Source organism: Giraffa tippelskirchi, chromosome 7, assembly GCF_054371585.1.
Source record: "Giraffa tippelskirchi isolate mGirTip1 chromosome 7, T2T-mGirTip1v1.2.pri, whole genome shotgun sequence".
In the NCBI taxonomy this organism is placed as follows: domain Eukaryota; kingdom Metazoa; phylum Chordata; class Mammalia; order Artiodactyla; family Giraffidae; genus Giraffa; species Giraffa tippelskirchi.
The window spans coordinates 68,818,469-68,837,615 of NC_137281.1; the positions used below are offsets into that span (position 1 = coordinate 68,818,469).

The window sequence follows — 19,147 nt, forward strand, 5'->3', positions numbered from 1 at the left end:
TTCACTTCTGAAGAAATCAAAAACACTGATTTGAAAAGCTATGTGGACTCCAGTGTTTATTGCAACATTATTTACAATAGCCGTGATATAGAAGCAACCTAAGTGTTAATTGATACATGAATGGATAAAGATGTGTTGTGCATCTATACACAATAGAATGCTAGTCAGCCATTACAAAAAGAAGCCTTGCTATTTGTGACAATATAGATGGATCTAGAGGGTATTGTGCTAAAAGCAATGAGTCAGACAGGGAAAGACAAATGCCTGTAGAATCTAAAAACAGAATAAACTAAGACAAAATGAAGATAGACTTGTAGTACAGAGAACAAATGGATGGTTGCCTGAAGGGAGGGGCTGAAATTGGTGAAGGAATTAAGAGACACAGACCTCCAGTTATGTAATAAATAATCACAGAGTATATTAATGTGTATACATATATATAGATATATGTAATTTAGAAAGATAGTACCAGGAATCCTACATGCAGGACAGCAAAAGGAGACAGATGTAAAGAACAAACTTTTGGACTCAGTGGGAGAAGGCGAGAGTGGGATGATCTGAGAGAACAGCATTGAAACATGTACATTACCGTATGTAAAATAGATGACCAGTGCAAGTTCGATGCTTGAAGCAGGGCACCCAGAGCTGGTGCTCTGGGACAACCCAGAGGGATAGGGTGGAGAGAGGTGGGAGGGGTGTTTAGGATGGGGGGAACACAGGTATACCTGTGACTGATTCATGTTGATGTGTGGCAAAATAATCACAATAATGTAATTTTCCTCCAATTAAAATAAAATAATCACAGAGATGTAATATACAGCATAAGGTATATGGTCAATAATGTTGTAGTAACTGTGTGTGGGAATAGATGGTTACTAAACTTATCATGGTGATCATTTCATAATGTATGCAAATGTCAAATCATATAGTATACTGGAAACTAATGTAATATTGTATGCCAGCTATATTTCAATTAAAAAATAAAACATAAAACCTTATTAAGGAAAATGAGATTAAAAATTATAAAAAGCTTTGGCTCTGTGTATGTTAAAGTTGCTCAGTTGTGTCTGACTCTTTGCAACCCCATGGACTGTATAGTCCATGGAATTCTCCAGGCCAGAATACTGGAGTGGGTAGCCTTTCCCTTCTCCAAGGGATCTTCCCAACCCAGGGATTGAACCCAGGTTTTCCACATTGCAGGCAGTTCTTTACCAGCTGAGTCACAAGGGAAGCCCATTAAAAATTGCTATTTTAACTTTATATATCTTCTGCATTAGTTGTGGGAGTAATGATCCTGGTGAAAATTGCTTTTTAAAGTGAGCGAAGTATGGGATTTTAACCAAAGTAAATTTTTTTTGATGAATTTATTAGATGCACTTCATATAAGCTATTATCTTTATTAAAATAATAATTTTGTCTTGATATTTTATAGTCTCATAAGAAAAACATCTCATTAGTTTATAATATATAACAATTTAAAATTGTTTTTTAGAAAATTTATTTAATACTTAAATCTCTTTGTAATTGAGGCAAAACTTAAAAAGGGAACTATGGGCTAATAAAATTGTTTCCATGTGAACAAAGCTAATAAAAGATAAGAACTGTGGCTGTGTCCCACTGAGAAAGACAAGACACCTTATTAAAAAAAAAAAACGCAACCTGTGAATTATTTTTGCAGAAGTCAACGAAAGTTTCTGTTGTCCTTGAACACGTATTTCGTCACATAAACCTTGTGGAGGTAGATTATTTTGGACTGCGTTACTGTGACAGAAACCATCAGACGGTAAGTACAATGACTTCATATTAAACTTTCTGGTTATAAATTTCATCGTATCTCTGGCTTTTCTTGATGGTTAGGTTGTTGTAACTGAAAATGACTGAAAAACTTAAACATGTTTTCCATTGCTAATTTCTTTGCATTTTTTCCTCTTCTGCCAAAAGTCTGTAAAGTTGTAGGATTCATAGTTTGTGTGTGTAGATTTCTTTATAGGTGGCTTACATGGTTTCTGTTTTTTGTAATTATATGATAGAGAGTACTTTCCCTTTGTGTTGTTAGGAGGACTGAATTAGCCATTTAATGTGTTAGGAGCCAAATGACTAATGTCTTGAAGTGATAGGTATTATTGCTTTTTAAAATTAAAAAAAAAATTTTAATTGGAGGATAATTGCCTTACAATGCTGTGTTGGTTTCTGCTGTACAACAACAGGAGTCAGCTATAAATATACACAAATCCTCTCCCTGTTGAGCCTCCCTTCTACCCACCCTGCCTCCCCCCGCCCCAAATCTCACTCCTCTAGGTTGTCACAGAACATCAGGCTAAGCTTCTTGTGGTTATTATTGCTTTTTAGGAAAGTAAATGGTTAAAGGGTATTTAAAAGAAATACAGTGTAAAGAGGTACCTATCTAAGTTTTATAAGTTGGACAAGCAATTATAAGATAAACTAAGTAGAGGTTTTCATTCATAAGCTTGATGTCATTTGTTCAGGAGGATTTAACTCAAGATCTTCCTGACTGGTTGGATGGTAAAGAGTTATTAACAAACTTAGCAAATTGATTAGTGTAGATTCTATTTGGTTATAAGGTTGAAAAGCTCTCTTGGATGATGAAAAGAGGAAAGATTTTGGAGGTGAGGGTTTTGAGATATGAAAGTGTACTCATTAATATGACTTTTGGCTTGAAAGTCTAACACAGATCTTAACCTGAGCTAGAAGGTCTTATTATGCTTATAATGCTTATATGCTTACCTTAAAAATACCATATTTGACCTTTCATTTTTTTATATGCCTGTTGAAATAGAGTTTCTCTTCTTTCTTCCTCAGTTCTCTTAGCCTCCACTGAATCATCTGGGTCTGGGGTCTGTTCATTGCAGTTCACTGATTATCTGAGTGGGGTTTCTTTGTTCTTTTCCTAAGAACATGCTAGGATGAGAAGAGGCAGGCAAATGGAATGCTGTTGATGGCAATATGTTCTTGAGTTTTTTCCATAACAAGCTTATTCTGTTTCACAAGAAGATTTCACAAAGTAGGAATAAAAAATTGGGTGTGTTACTTAGCTTTCCATAGGAATTGCTTTCTAAAGGCAAATGGTCATTAATACATGCTTCAGAGGGAATGGACATATTCAGAGGGTCACTGAATTCTGTCTTGTATGACTATAAGTCAACATAGCAAAACTGTAAATCTATACTGAGAGATTAAATTGAAGGCTATAGAAGATATCTTGTATTACCTTCATATTTTTGAAATAGCATTTTTCCTAGCAGAGGGAAATTCAGTTTCTTGATCTTATCTAGTATGTCAGACCTTGCCTGGAAAGATTGACTGTCTTGCTAAAATTGTATAGACCTTATCTGTCTTTTTTTTTTTTTTAACATTCCAAAGAAAAAAATGTGAAAAGCTAGAGAATTTCATACAATGGCTTGTATCATTGCAAAAGAATTAGAAGGTGGTACTGATGGTTTATTTAAAGTTTTCTAGGGCTTGTTAAGATCAAAATTTATTTTTCCATTACCTTTATTTCTAAGGGTTGGCATTTGTGATACAGGTTTAGGAGAAAATACATAATTTGAAGGAGAAAACTTATTTAAGGCATGTTTTTTAAGTGGTAAAAACATCAGTTGTGTAAATCACATGATTTTTTGGCCTTCTGAATTTGTTTCTTTCTAGTAAACTCAGAAAAAATAGAGGTGATTTGTAAACATGACTTAGTCTTTGCATGTTCAAATGCATTGTCTTGTTTTCCTTTTAATTGTAGGAAGTTGTGAGAATAAGGTCATGACAATTCACCCTTCCTTTAGGTAACTGTTTGATCAAAGCCTGTCATTTCTGCAGGGTTGGTAGAGTGTGTCTGGGAAGGAAGACATAATTCCGTTCCTGATGTGCTTCTCTTGGATTTTGAGATAGGTGTTCGAACCTCCCTCAGGAAGAAGTACAGGCAGCCTTTTCACTCTAGAAGGGCAACCCCCCAGCTGTAAGTTTTTGAGGGGATTGTCAGTAAACCTCAGTTCATATTTCCCTACTGACTCTCTATACTAGTAGAAACAGCCCTTCGTATCCCATAGTTACTTATGGTAAATAAGAGTTTAAGAATAACCCGATGTTAGAATAGCACAGGACATGGTGAAAAGTCTTTGTCTTAAAAATAGAGGAAATATTTCTGTGAATATCCCTGAATTACTGTCCATTAGATCGGATTTTGTTTACTGCTTTACTCTTTCTGTGCCCAGAAGCTTATTTCAATGAACAATGCCTGTGTAAGGATCTTGCATGTAATTAAGACCTACATAGAGAAGACTTTGAGGTCCTAATGGGGACCATTTAGATCAACTCTTGCAGCCAATACAAAGAGATTGGGGAGAGGAGCTGGGGATGAAAGGAAGAAGGAGGACAGGAAAAAGAGACGGGTGCATCAGAGAAAGGCTCTCCCTCCCCTCCCTCCATCAGCGGTGGATCATGCCTTGGGGCCATGCCTGACATTTGCCTGGGGGTTGGGGAGGTAGAGGGCTTTCCTGGTGGCTCAGACAGTAAAGAATCTGCCTGCGATGCAGGAGGCAGCCTGCAGCACTGCTAGTCATCCAGGTGTGGTCAAAGCATAAGGATGAGTTAGACTCATAGGTGAGTTAGACTGGCAGTGGCTGCAGAACTGACGAGGAAAGGTTATGGACGATGTTATGCCCATCTCAGGAAATAGGTGCGTGTGGCATGAGAAGATGGGCAGCTACCCTAGAGAATTAGGCAGCAATAAGGGGGCTTCCCTGGTGGCTCAGACGGTCAAGAATCTGCCTGTAATTCAGGAGACCCTGGAGAAGGGAATGGCCACCCACTCCAGTATTCTTGCCTAGAGAATTCTATGGTCAGAGGAGCCTGGCGGGCTACAGTCTATGGGGTTGCAAAGAGTCAGATATGACTGAATAACTAGTATGTACATACATGCCTGATAAATATGTCCCTGTGACAGGTAGACCCCACATCGCAGGCAACTTGTTTTCTCTCCTGGAGAACAGGAATAACCAACAGGACTCCATCCAGATGTATCAGCCGTCACCATCACTGTCATCAATACACCAGCAACTGTTGAACATTTTCTTGTGTTCATTACATACTCAGAACAACTGTTCAAGTTAAATATTGTTTGTTACTCTACCATTAGAGATGAAGAAAAGGAATCTAAAATGGTTAAACAACATCCCCAAGGTCACATAACCAGATCAGAATTGAAACCCCAGTCTTCATGTCTTCAAGATGTTTCATTTATTCAGTACAATAATATCCTGATTTGAATGCATGTAAGATGAGGAATTCTGAGGAAAGGGAGTTTCATGCCTGGAATGTTAAATGAAAAAATTCAAATTTTCTTTAACTGTATATTCCATGGAACCAAGTCCTGGGAAATTTATGTAGCAAATCCCTAGATTTATGTGTTTTATATATGTGTAAAGAGTAATTGTTGTTGTTCAATTGTGTCTGACTCTTTGTGACCCCATGGACTGCAGCACACCAGGCTTTCCTGTCCTTCACTATCTTCAGGAGTTTGCTCAAATTCATATCCATTGAGTCGGTGATGCCATCCAACCATCTCATCCTCTGTCGCCCACTTTCTCCTCCTGCCCTCAATCTTTCCCAGCATCAGAGTCTTTTCCAGTGAGTCAGCTCTTCGCATCAGCGGCCAAAGTATTGGAGCTTCAGCTTCAGCATCAGTCCTTCCAATGAGTATTCAGGGTAGAAATACGCCTTGTTAAAGCTAATGTCTCTCTGAAGTAGAGCTGACTTGATTTGGAACACTCTGGGCTTCCTAATTTCTTCACTTCTCAGGAAGGGTCTGTAAAAGAATCTCGGGATAATAAAAGTAGTTCTTCATGAAGACACATTTACTGAGACTGAATTAACGTGGTGCCTCCCGCATTACCTCAGGCTTTCCTTTAGATGCACCATGGAGCTCATGTAGTTGCAGTTTCTTTTTCTAAAAGTAGCAACGGTGAAAGCAGTTGAACTTAGCCTGGATCTAGAACCTCCTTTCTGTTCTGCTCTGAACTGGGTTATCAGGTTCATTCTTAATCCAGACTGGTCTGTGTGGAATATGTCCTTGTTATATCTGGACCTTGGTTCGACTTACAGAAAAGTTCCAGCCTTGATGGAAGGTGGATGTGAGGCAGTCTGTCATAAGGATTACAAGAACACATCAGTTTTGTCTGATGACCATGCCACTCACTAGCTGTAAATATTTAAAATTCCCTTCAAGTATTAACCCTTAGTCTTGGACAGCAGAACTGTCAGGAGAGTGGACTCCCTCCAGCGTGTTCTAGGCCTGCCTGTCACCAGTTCAGTGGCTGCTCATTGGGAACAGCTTCCCGTTTCCCTCATGGCCCATGACCAGCAGCTCCGCTTGGTGTAGCTTCAGTTCAAGTGGGTACCAGCGCTTTCTGCTCAGTGTCCTAATGAGCACCTGTGAATATGTCACTTTATATGGCAAAAGGGACTTGGCAGATGTGACTAAATTAAGGATCTTGTGATTGGGAGATTATCTGGGGGGGACCAATATAGTTACATGTATTCTTATACATGAAAGAGAAGGCAAGAGAGTCGGAGGAGATGTGACAGTGGACACAGAGGTCAAAGTGGTGCATTTACTGGAAGGAGGCCTTGATACCAAGAAGGCAGGTGGCCTCTAAAAGTTGGAAAAGGCAAGGCAAGGATTCTCCCCAGGTTCTTCCAGAAGGAGCACAGCCCTGCCTATACTTAAGTTTTAAGCCCAGTGTCTTAGTCAGTTTGGGCTGCTTTAACAAGTTACCGTAGGCTGGGTGGTTTAAACAAGAAGCATTGGTTTCTCACAGTTCTAGAGGCTGAAAGTCTGAAAGCAGAGTGCCAGTGTGGTTGGGTTCTGGTGAGGGTCCTTTTCCAGGTTTCAGACAGATGACTGCTTGTAATTGCACGTGATATAAGACCTTTCTTGTAAGAGCACTAATCCCATTCCTCCCTGACCTAGTTACCTCCCAAATGCCCTACCTCCAACTACCATCACCCCAGGTGGCTCAGTGGTAAAGAACCCACCTGCCAATGCAGGAGATGCAGGAGATGAGGGTTCGAGCCCTGGGTCGGGAGGATCCCTTGGAGGAGGAATTGGCAACCCACTCCAGTATTCTTGCCTGGAAAACCCCATGGACAGAGGAGCCTGGCAGTCTACAGTCTATGGGGTCACAAAGAATTGGACATGACTGAGCACACACAGATACATATGGGATTGGGGCTTTAACATGTAAACTTGTAGTGGACACAGACCTTCAGTCTCTTATACCCACTGAGATCATTTTAGACTTTTGGCCTTCAGAATTGTAAGATAATAAATTTCTGCTGTTTTAAGCCACAAGTTTATGGTCATTTATTGCATCATCAAAAAGAAACCAATGCATGTGGTTACTGTGGGGAGAATTTTATTTTGCTTGCTCAGTGGAAACATGAGGCTTTCATGTTTGGGTTCACTGCATTAGGCAGAAACACGAGACACGGTTACTTCTCTGGGTAATAATAGCATATATCCTCCTGCAGGTGCTCAGAATTTCTGTGATTAGGACTGCATGTGTACATCTGCAGAAGTCTATGAGTACATCAGTTACTGCTTCAAGGATTATCTAGATTCCTTATTATGAGGGAGGGAGGGAGATCTGTTCATGATAGGCAGAGGATTGGGATTTTTTTTAGTATAGGCTTATTCACTTTAATAGTTGGGCAAGTTTGAAATTACTCTGAAGCTGAAAGGAAACATGAGCTGCCTTTGTTATTATAAATGGAGTGTGAAGTGGCAGTGGAACAGATAACTGCCTTTGGAATCACAAGATAGGTTGAGTCCTATGTCTGCTTTTAAGAAAGGTCAAGTCACTTCATTTTTCTGAATACTGAGATGCTTTCCTTGCCCCAACATTCAAGATTGTTGTAGGATCAAATGAGAGGACAATTGAAAGCTTGTTGTGTATTTTACTGTTTTAAACATTTTGAACACTTTTCCTGTTGAAACTAGGATGGAGGAAAATATTGCTGGTGATAATATGTTTTTAAGACATATTAGAGGAAAGAAGGAAACAGTCTGGAGGAAAGGAGAGGAAAGAAGGAAACAGTCTGGAGGAAAGGAGAGAAAATCAAATAAGCTCTGGACTCTTAAACACCTCTGGAGATTTTTGAAGATCTGTTTTGTTAATATTGAAAGCAGTAATAAGAGTAAATGTGATATCCTATTACTACGTCTGGTTTTAAAATTAATAGTTATAATCATGTCTGATTTTACTTTAAATATTTATTTATTTTGCTTATTTGGGTGTGTGGGTCTTAGTGTGGCATATGGGATCTTTAATCTTCATCACGGCATGCAGGATCTAGTTCCCTGACCAGGGATGGAACCTGGGCCCCCTGCATTGGGTCCGCTGAGTCTTAGCCATTGGTCCACCGCAGGAGTTCCCATATTCTATTTTAATGTTAGCTTGAGGCTTCTCTACAAATTACTCCTTCAAATGCAGATTTTATCTAGTTAGAGCTTTTCTCAGAATATAGAATTCAACCTGCCAGATCTGCTGTCCTGTAACTTTAGAAGTCAAAGAAGGAGGGAGACATCTAGCATTACAGATTCAGCCAGCACATGAATGCCCTTTCCCCTGGTGAACTCTTCTCTTCACAGACAATAAAAGCAATCAGATGGAAACTCCCCAGCTTCTTAACCCTCTGCACACACTTCAGTTCAGTTCAGTTGCTCAGTTGTGTCTGACTCCTTGTGACCCCATGGACCACAGCATGCCAGGCCTCCCTGTCCATCACCAACTCTTGGAGTTTACCCAAACTCATGTCCATTGAGTTGGTGGTGCCATCCAACCATCTCATTCTCTGTTGTCCCCTTCTCCTCCTGCCTTCAGTCTTTCCCAGCGTCAGGGTCTTTTCCAATGAGTCAGCTCTTCGCATCAGGTGGCCAAAGTACTGGAGTTTCAGCTTCAAAATGAGTCCTTCCAATGAACACCCAGGACTGATCTCCTTTAGGATGGACTGGTTGGATCTCCTTGCAGTCCAAGGGACTCTTAGTTGCTTCTTAATAATCCTTTTCCCTCCTCTCAATGGAAGAGCCCCAATGCCTCTCTCCTGGATTTTGCTTCTGCATCTGCAGCCTTCTCCTGTGTTCCCTTTATTCCATCAAGATTTGGCCACGTTTAAGTGTCTTTCCTTTAAAAACACCCTACTCCCACTTGCATGCACTCCTTTGTCTACTGCCATATTGACTCCCTCTGCTGTTGCTGCTGCTGCTAAGTCGCTTCAGTCGTGTCTGACTCTGTGCGACCCCCTAGACGGCAGCCCACCAGGCTCCCCCGTTCCTGGGATTCTCCAGGCAAGAACACTGGAGTGGGTTGCCATTTCTTTCTCTGATGCATGAAAGTGAAAAGTGAAAGTGAAGTTGCTCAGTCATGTCCAACTCTTAGCGACCCCATGGTCTGCAGCCCACCAGGCTCTTTCGTCCATGGGATTTTCCCGGCAAGAGTACTGGAGTGGGTTGCCATTGCCTTCTCCTGACTCCCTCTGTGTCACACCTAAACCACAGAAAGCTTTGCATAAATTCATTGCCTCTACTTCTCAGATCCCATTCATAGAATTTTAACAGTTCAGCTTTGATACCCATCATACACTGAAATGGTGCTCAGGGTAGTCATGAGTTGCTGTATCCAGGTGAAACTTTAAGCCCTTGTCTTCCTTAATCTTCCTATTGCATCGACCATTGACTCAGTTCTTGAAATCTTATTTTGCTCTTCTGACAACACATTCTCCTTGCTTTTCTCTTTTTGAGTTTTCTTTTGGTTGTTCCTGTTCAGTCTTCTTTAGCATCACTTTTCCTCTGCCTTTCCTAAAAATGTTTTCTTCAGTAGCCCCCTGACTTCATAAAGAGCATCATGAACAGTGCAGTAGCCTGGGAGGACTGATGACAGCACAACAAGGGTACCTGGCCGGGGAGGGGAAGACATGACTTGAGGTTCTTCATGGGTTCAGGGGCCTGGAAGGGAACACCAAAAGTGTCTTTATAGGAATCCTTACCACTGAAGCTCTCATTTTCCTGCTGTTGATTTTGTCACTCCTCCTATATAATTGTATCTGCTGTATGATTTAAATTACTATCTAAAGGCTCAGTTTTTCCTCAAATTTCTATCACCAACTTAGACATCTCAAGGCATCATACTGTATACAGCATACAGACTCTGCATTCAGACTGTCTGGATTCATATAGCCTTTACTACTTGGAAGAACTGTGAGGCATTGGGTGAATCTCCATGCCTCAGTTTCCCCACTTATAAAGTAGGGATAATAACAGTATCAACTCAAATAATAGTATCAGGGGTGGTAGTTCAGGGTGAAGGAGTCTGTAAACACCCAGACTAGTGCCTTAAGCTGTACGGTCGGTGTGGCCTGAGTGTTAGCTCTTATTCTGTCCTTTGATGGCCCTCAGCGCCCCCAGCCCCACATATTCAAAACTGAAGTCATCATCACACCTCCAGGCCTGCTCTTTTTTTTTTTTCTCAAATGTTCTCAAGAGTAATGATTTTCCAGATTAAAGAAAAAAGCTATTCACCTTTGTATAATTTTAGGTTGAGAATGAAAATTTTATCCTACATTTAAATTGATACAGGTTTTTGGTTTATCGTAAGCACTGACACTGTAAAATCTGTTGCATTATTCTTAAGTGAATCTTAAATGTATAGTCTTAAGTGAATCTATGTCATGGTAATTTTGGTACTCATCCTCAACCTTTAAAAAAGTTTTACATTAGACGTCAGAGAATTTTCTTTATTTCTTTTATGTTTGTAAACTTATTCTACTTTTTTCATAGAATTTTCTCTTATTGTATTTTATTAACAAAATATATTTATCCATTACAATATTATATATAGAAATTGAAATTTTATTTTATTTTTTGTATATTGGATTATTTTAATATTAATTTATTGGCCATGTCATCTAGTAGCTACACATTTTACCATTTTTAGAAATTGAAATTTTATTTATTTTTTTTTATAAATTGAAATTTTAACTTTATTTCATGAAACCTTAAGGCTTTGTTAATGAGCCTTAAGAATATTTATTATTACTATGGCTATCAATTAAGACAGCAAAGTATTATACATTTTAATAATTCTTAAAAAGTGAACATTTATTGTAAGTGCATCTTGATAAAATACTGGACTGCTTCTTCTCAGTTAGTTCACATACTCCTGGATGATTATAATATACTGGTGTGAGACAGGGGTCAGCATCAATTTTATTCCTATTTCTTGTCTTTATAAGGATGAGCACTGAGTAACCTTATCTACTAAAGGAGGTAGATTGAAAAGGAAGGAGTTTTGATAAAGGAAGATCACTCAGTTCTTTGAACTCTCCTGAGTTATATGCCCCCCCTCCAAAAATCACATAGTGATCTGTCATCTAAAATTGTTTTCAGTAATCTGTTAGGCATCTCGGATGTACTGTAGTCATCACCATCCCTTCTCAGCCTGCTCTGAGAGCAAGGGTATCTCAGACCACTCATCAGGTTCTGCTTTAGTTTAGTTTGAAAGCAAGGGATTCAAAACTTGTGAGTGGCAAACAGTTTGTAATCATTAGAGTAATTCAACTTCACAATTTCTGGGAGATGTATTAAGAATGCTTTACCAAGATTTATCAAAGCAATATTTATTATGTTTTTTCTCTGTTACTTAGAGGCACCTGATGTAATCCATTTTGATTTGAAAGGATTAGGAAAATTAAAAATTGTTAATTTTATGAACATTTGTCAATATATGATTTTTTGATAAAATGCTTTTATCTACTTGCGTATTTGTATTTTCATCAGAATTATGGAGCTGCAAATTTAGTTCATCCAATTTATGAAAAGAGTCCAACTTTTACGTTGGCAAAACCAGTTATCAAACCTTACTCAGCTAACCCAGCATGTATTCTGTCTTTTGTCAGTTTAAATAAAAATGTTAACATGTGTCCTGTGACAAGTATTTCACCTTGGAATTTGATTTCTGGATGAGTATAGACAGATAAGGCATGGTGTTTTTTCACTTAGATGAGATAGGTTTACCGGGGCTTTGATTTGTTTTTTCTATGGATCTCTGTCTCCTGACCTAGCCATATTTTTATGTATTTTGATAATAGCTGGATGGTGGAAGTTGCAAGATCATTAAACAAAAATCACCATTCCTTTTGCTGCCTTGTTCTTAATATACCTGAATTCAGAACAACCTTGCCAAGGAGCAAAATACCATACTTCTCTCACCTTGTCTAGTCCTTACCAGAAGGACATGTAAGATTGGGAAAGACAGAGCGCCCTGCTCTTCTGGTTTAAGAGTGTTTTATTGAAGGCAACTTTGCTAACACTGGTATTTAAAAATATTTCTATTTTTCTGCTCGAGGATTTTCCCAGTAGATCAGGTCTAGAATGTGTGTATGAAGAGAGCAAATCCTAAGAGTTCTCATCAAAAGGAGAACTATTTTTTATTTTCTTTTTATTGTGTGTATATGAGAAGGTGAATGTTAGCTAAACCTATTGCAGTAATCATTTCACAATATATGTAAATTACACCATCGTGTTGAATGCTTTAAACTTACTCAGTTGTGTGTGTCAATTATTTCTCAATAAAAGTGGGAAGAAAAATGTATATGGAAGTTGAGGATCCTGGAATTAAGCCCCTTAAAACTGTCTGTTGTCTGTGTACCCTTTAGGACGTTCTTCCAGTTGCATAAGAGGTGCCTGCTCTTCTTCTTGAATACCTTGGTGAATGCTGCCATTCAAGCTAGGGTGTCATCCCCAAATCCATCATCTCCCCTCCTCAGAGCTGACAAGTCACCAAGTCCTGTCAGTTCTTAATAACTAATGTGACTGTGTAATTAACCATCCAACCTAGGATACTTTTGAGAGTGAAAAGAACCACTGTTGATAACTAAGCTGGGAGAGCAGTTTGTCAGCAGGACTGTGGTCACCTCTTAACCTTCCAGCACCAGTCCCCAGCCCTGAATCCTGGTTGAAGTGCCAGCATGGGAGCCTGGATTTCTGTAACAACTTTCTGATTGGTCTTCCTGTCTTTACTCTTGCTCCCTCCCATGTTTTTCCTCTTGCAATTGTAGTTTTGTTTCAGAAATACTACTTTAAGAATGTCTTCTCTGTGGCTTCAAATTCTTTAATGAATTCCTAAAGAAAAATTCAGAAATTCCGTAACAACGTTTACAAGATCCTTTAAGAAATGTGGCCCTTTGTTGTTCTAGAGCTTTTCTTGCACTGTAATTCTTCTCTTTAGTCCCCCAGCCATCCTCCACCCAAATCTGCACTACAGGTACATGAACACTACACTCAACTATCTGCAGCTCCTTACCTGTACTGTAGTGTCTCGTGATGTACCCTCTGCTTCTCTGACTTGAATACCCTTCTTGTCTTTCGTGCCTCATTTTTACCTGGTGATCCTGCTCTTCTTACCATCTGATTGAGATGTCTTCCTAAAGCTTTCTCTCATCCCCCAGAAATTCCCTAGGCTTACTCCTGCCATGCATTGGAAATTCTTATTGTTCAGTCGCTCAGTAGTGTCTGACTCTTTGCGACCCCATGGACTGCAGCATGCCAAGCTTCTCTGTCCTTCACTATTTTCCAGAGTTGCTCAAACTCATGTCCATTCAGTCAATGATGCCATCCAACCACCTCATCCTCTGTCATCCCCTTCTCCTTCTGCCTTCAGTCTTTCCCAGCATCAGGGTCTTTTTCCAATGAGTCAGCTCTTCGTGTCAGTTGGCTAAAGCATTGGAGCTTCAGCTTCAGCATCAGTCTTTCCAGTGAATATTCAGGATTGGTTTCCTTTAAGATTGACTAGTTTGATCTCCTTGCAGTCCAAGGGACTCTCAAGAGCCTTCTCCAATGCCACAGTTCAAAGCTTCAAATTCTTTAGCTCTCAGCCTTTTTTATTGTCTGCTCTCACACCCATACATGACTACTGAAAAAACCATAGCTTTGACTAGACAGACTGTAATAGGCTAAGTAATGTCTGCTTTTTAATATGCTATCTAGGTTTGTCATAGCTTTTCTTCAAGGAGCAAGTGTCTTTTAATGTCGTGGCTGCAGTCACTGTCCACAGTGCTTTTGGAGGCCAAGAAAATAGTCTGTCTTTGTTTCCATTGTTTCCCCATCTGTTTGCCATGAAGTGATTGGACTGGATGCTGTGATCTTAGTTTTGAGTTTTAAGCCAGCTTTTTCAGTCTCCTTTTTCACTTTCATCAACAGGCTGTTTAATTCATCTTGGCTTTCTACCATAATGGCAGTATCATCTGCATTTCTGAAATTATTGTCATTTCTCCTGACAGTCTTGATTCCAGCTTGTGATTCATCCAGACCAGCATCTGCATATAAGTTAAATAAGCAGGATGACAATATACAGTCTCAATGTATTCCTTTCCCAATTTGGAAGCAGTCTGTTGTTCCATGTCCAGTTCTAACTGTTACTTCTTGACCTGCATACAGGTTTCATAGAAGGCAGGTGAGGACTACTACCTTGTATTTTTCTCTTAAACAATGTCTCCCACTTGATTGAAAACTCCTTGATGGTAGGGATTATGCCCCATTTCTCACTCTTATTACCACCTCTGCCACTGCCAATTAGGTGCTCTCTCACCTGGACAGATGGCAGGTCAGCGAAAGGGCACTCTGACAAGAATGCTTCTCTCTTTGCTTTTCTTTGTTTGCTGCCTCTGTTCCCCACTGTTCTTTGAATTTATTGCCTTGGGTCTCTTAAGAAAGGACTTTCCTCTTGTTCATTTTAACTAGACTTCATAAATACATGTGTGTGTGTGTATACATATATATAAACGTTACTGAGATATTAGGATGTTATGTTGGAAGTATATGGAATTGCAGGAAGTTACAGATGAATGATATTCTTAGTATGCTGGAGGTTATCGAGTGCTATTCGGCATCTTCCTCTTTTGTAAGAGGTAGTGTAGTATGTGGTAGAAGGAGGTGTATGAGACTTTGAGTTCAGGTAATGTCACTGGTGGCTATGATTTTTTTAAGAATGTGTTCATAATAAATAGTATTTTTAATAAAATAGGTTTTTCTATTTCTCTGTAGTTGATGAACAGTTTCTATTAAGGAAAGAAGTGATACGATTTCCCTGGCAAGTCCAGTGATTGAGACTCTGCCTTCCAATGTTGGGGACACCGGTTTGACCCCTGGTTGGGGAACTAAGATCCCATATGAAGTGAAAGTGTTAATCTCGCAGTCATGTCTGACTTTGTAACCTCATGGATATAGCCCACCAGGCTTCTCTGTCCATGGAATTCTCCAGGCAAGAATACTGGAGTGGGTAGCCATTCCCTTCTCCAGGGGATCTTCCCAACCCAGGGATCAAAGCCCTGTCTCCCATATTGCAGGCAGGTTCTCAAGTCAACCGGGAAGCCCAAGATCCTATATGCCTCAGGGCAACTAAGCCGGCACACTGCAACTGGAGAGGACCATATGTCAGAACTAGAGAAAGCAGCAACAATAACCCAGTGCAGCCAAAAGAGAAAAAGAAAAGAAAAGAAAGGAAGTGATGATGCTTTTCTGGAACTGGTTTCTGTTTAGAGTGGGTCTGATTTCTTCCGAGTCCAGTCACTTGCTGGGTAGTGAGAATTTACAAGCTGGCCTGCTGGAAAGAACCCCAGCAGAGCATGCTCTGATTATTCTTTGTTGTGTATGTTGATTTTTTTAAAAAAAAGTTATTTTTTTAAAAATTATTTATTTATTTGCATTGAGTCTTAGTTGTGGCATGTGGGATCTTAGTTCCCTGACCAGGGGTCGAACCTGTATCCCCTGCATTGCAAGGTGTATTCTTAGCCACTGGACCACCAGGGAAGCCTTTCTGTTTATTTTTTTGACATGGTTTCAAAAATGCTTTTGAAGGACCTAGATTTGTCTAGGGTCAGCTCCATGGTACATCTGAGCCTAACCCTCTTGTAGTTCTTTTTTTCCCCCCATTCCTTTTCCCTCCCAGCTGGTTGATCATAATAGACACAATGTGTTTTCCATGGGTCATGTACTCTTAAGAGGATTTTCTTCATGAATGTAAAATGAGATTTGATTGGGATGTGCCAGCTTACTGATAAAATGTAATAAAATAGTCCATCCCGTGGCTTCCATAAATTTGTCTTCCAGATTGAGTAAGGTGAAGGACTGAGTTCCATCATGCACAGAGAGTTCTTTCTTCACTAATGGCAAGTAGTGTCTTTTTTCATCAAAAATAGATTAAAAGGAGAAACAGTTGAACATGATAAAGGTACAAAATACTTTAAAACAAAGCTATCAGAAATGATACTAACTTCACTATATATACACACCCACATATATTTGCATATGTAACAAAGTATGCCTGTATGCTGTGTTCTTTTTGTCAATAAAACAGGTTTTGTGTGACCAATTTCTGTGACCCACACCTTCTTAGTTGTTTAAGTGCATGACAAGAATATTGCCGATTTCACTACCATGAACATTTTATTAGACTGTCTTCTACCTAGTTGACTCAGAATGAACTATACAGGATGGAATTTAAGATGATTGATTGATTGGCTAATGGGAAAGCAGTGAGTGGTTTTAGAGTTAATGTTTCTAGACATTTTTCTGATTATCATAGGAAACAAGGGTTGGTTTTTTTTTTTTAATCTAGTGTTCTGATACAAACCTCTGATAAACTGACCTTGATTTAACCTTATTCAGAATCTTAAGAGGGTTTTCTTCATGAATATAAAAAGAGATTTGATTGGAATGTGCCAGTAGCTTACTGACAAAACGCATTATTTCCTATATTATTTTATCTTGAAATTCATTAAATTTAAAATATATTGCATGTACTAAAAGCTGAGATGACCACCTTGGTTATCAAAATACTCACAGCTTTGGGACTTTGAAATGGTAAATATTCATGATGTGTAAAACAGCATGACACATAACTGTATGATCTTGATTACATAAAAATGGATGCTTAGTTATGAAAATACACAAGTGAGACCCAGAAGGACACATCAAATGATAAACTGTTTATGATTATGAATGACTTTTTTTTTGCTTCTTGTGTTTTTTGGTTTCCTGTTATACACATGTTAACTTTTAAGAAATAAATGTTATTTTTAAAAACCTTAAAAAAAAAAGCTAAGATGACTAGTTTGACCATTTTTGTATGACCTATTCCAGTAAGAGAGGTGCTCCAAAAATTGTTCAAAGTTGGGCAGGTACTTTCTTTGGGGACAGAGGCAAAATTTACCCACTTTCTCTTTTGGATTGTGAAATTTCAGAGTAGCTTTTGAGGTAACAAAAGTATGCCCTTTAAAAGATGATGATATATAGGAGCTTAATTTTTTAAGCAAAAATGATGCCCACCACTTTTTTGGGTTGCAGGGCATTTTACAGAGAATATTTACTCAGAAAACTTTTTGTTTACAGTATGATACCTTTATTCTTGTTGGTGTCCCATACCTGACCTGGGACTGTGATGAGATAAGAGCAAATGCTAGTTCTCATTTCCACTGAGTCACAGAGCAGATTCTTACTGGGTGACCACTGTGTCTCAGCAACTAGAATGCAGTGGTCAGCAAAAGACAAGGTCCCTAGTTTATATTCTAGGGAGAGATAAATTGTAAATATGTGTTCAAATATCACGTAGTGACAAATGCTTTGAAAATAACATAACTTGTGCCAGAGTGACTCCTTTTGTTGAGTGGTCAGAAAAAGTCTCTCTGAGGTACCATTTAAACTGAGACTTGAAAGACAAGAAGCGGAGGGGCCTTGGCAGGCAGAAGGAGCAGCTGTTCAGTGGCTTAAAACAAGGATAAATATAAAGTCTTCTAGAAATGAGAAAAAGGCCAGTGGTGCTAAGAGTAGTGAGAAGGAGGGTGAAAGATTGACCAGCAGGAGGGTGTGTGTTGTAGAGTGCCTGAGAGCCTGTGGGAGCCTGGGTATGTGGGAACCTATTGGAAGTTGAAGCTAAGAAGTGATAGCATCTGACTGAGGAGCTGGGTTTTGGGAGTGGGGAGTCAGTAGTTCGCTTTTGAACAGGTAAAGTTTCAGATGCCCAGTGGACATCTAGGTGGAGATGTTAGGCAAGTAGCTGGGTTCCTGAGAGGACAGTGTCACATTTAGGATTCCCTAGGTTTTTAGAGTCGTAAGACTTTGAAGTTTTTAAGGTCATTTAGAGAGAAACAGGGGCTTCCCAGGTAGGTCAGTGGTAAAGAATCCACCTGTAATGCAGAAGGCGTGGAGGTGTAGGTTTGATCCTTGGGTCGGGAAGATCCTCTGCAGGAAGAAATGGCAACCCATTGCAGTGTTCTTGCCCAGAAGATCCCATGGATGAGGAGCCTGGAGGACGACAGTCCATGGGGTGGTAAAACGTCGGACGTGACTGAGCATGTACACAGCAGCAGCAGGGGAAACAGATATAAATGCAGAAGAAGAGCCCTCCACCAGGGCTTCCATATGCATCTGGGCTAACCATGTAATCCTGGCCTCTAGAGTTGGGCACAACTATGTATAGTGGCCCTGAGCAGGGTACCCGTGCCCAATTCACTGCATCACCCCTTGGGTTAGCTTGGCTCCTCTGTGACAAATTATATGGTTCCTTATATTCAGTTACTTGAACAGAGTTTAAAAACAAACTCTAGTCCAATTACTACAGTTTCAAAGTATGGCAGATTTAAGATTCTATTTCAAGATAAATCATGATGCCTCACTTATTCAGATGTTAGAAGTGTGTAGGTAGCAACTTCATTTATCCAAAAGGTAGACAAAACTTACTGAAAAAAAACTGAAGTCTCTTGAGTGATAGTTGCTCAGTCGTGTCCTACTCTTTGCGACCCCATGGAGTGTGCCCACCATGCTCCTCTGTCCATGGGATTCTCCAGGCAAGAGTACTGGAGTAGGTTGCCATTTCCTTCTACAGGGGGTCTTCTCAACCCTGGGATTGAACCTGGGTCTCCTGCATTGCAGGCAGATACTTTACCATCTGAGCCACCAGGGAAGCCCTATAGCACTAAGGTAATATCTTAAAGTCCATTCAAGGATTCAGGACTTTTCTCATGAAATCTGTCATGCTTAAGACACTTTATTTTTATTTTAAGAATAAATCCAAACTCATTTCTT

At 39.5% G+C, this 19,147-nt stretch overlaps 1 protein-coding gene across 6 annotated transcripts in view; it reads left to right on the top strand.

The window, feature by feature from the left end:
- Window positions 1-19,147, top strand: part of EPB41L4A (erythrocyte membrane protein band 4.1 like 4A) — a 279,429-nt gene that overhangs the window by 115,816 nt on the left and 144,466 nt on the right. For all 6 annotated transcript variants that reach the window (XM_081505741.1, XM_081505745.1, XM_081505742.1 and 3 more), the window contains one exon: window positions 1,679-1,783. In XM_081505741.1, the coding sequence (XP_081361867.1) occupies window positions 1,679-1,783 (105 nt within the window). The remainder of the gene's footprint in view (window positions 1-1,678; window positions 1,784-19,147) is intronic.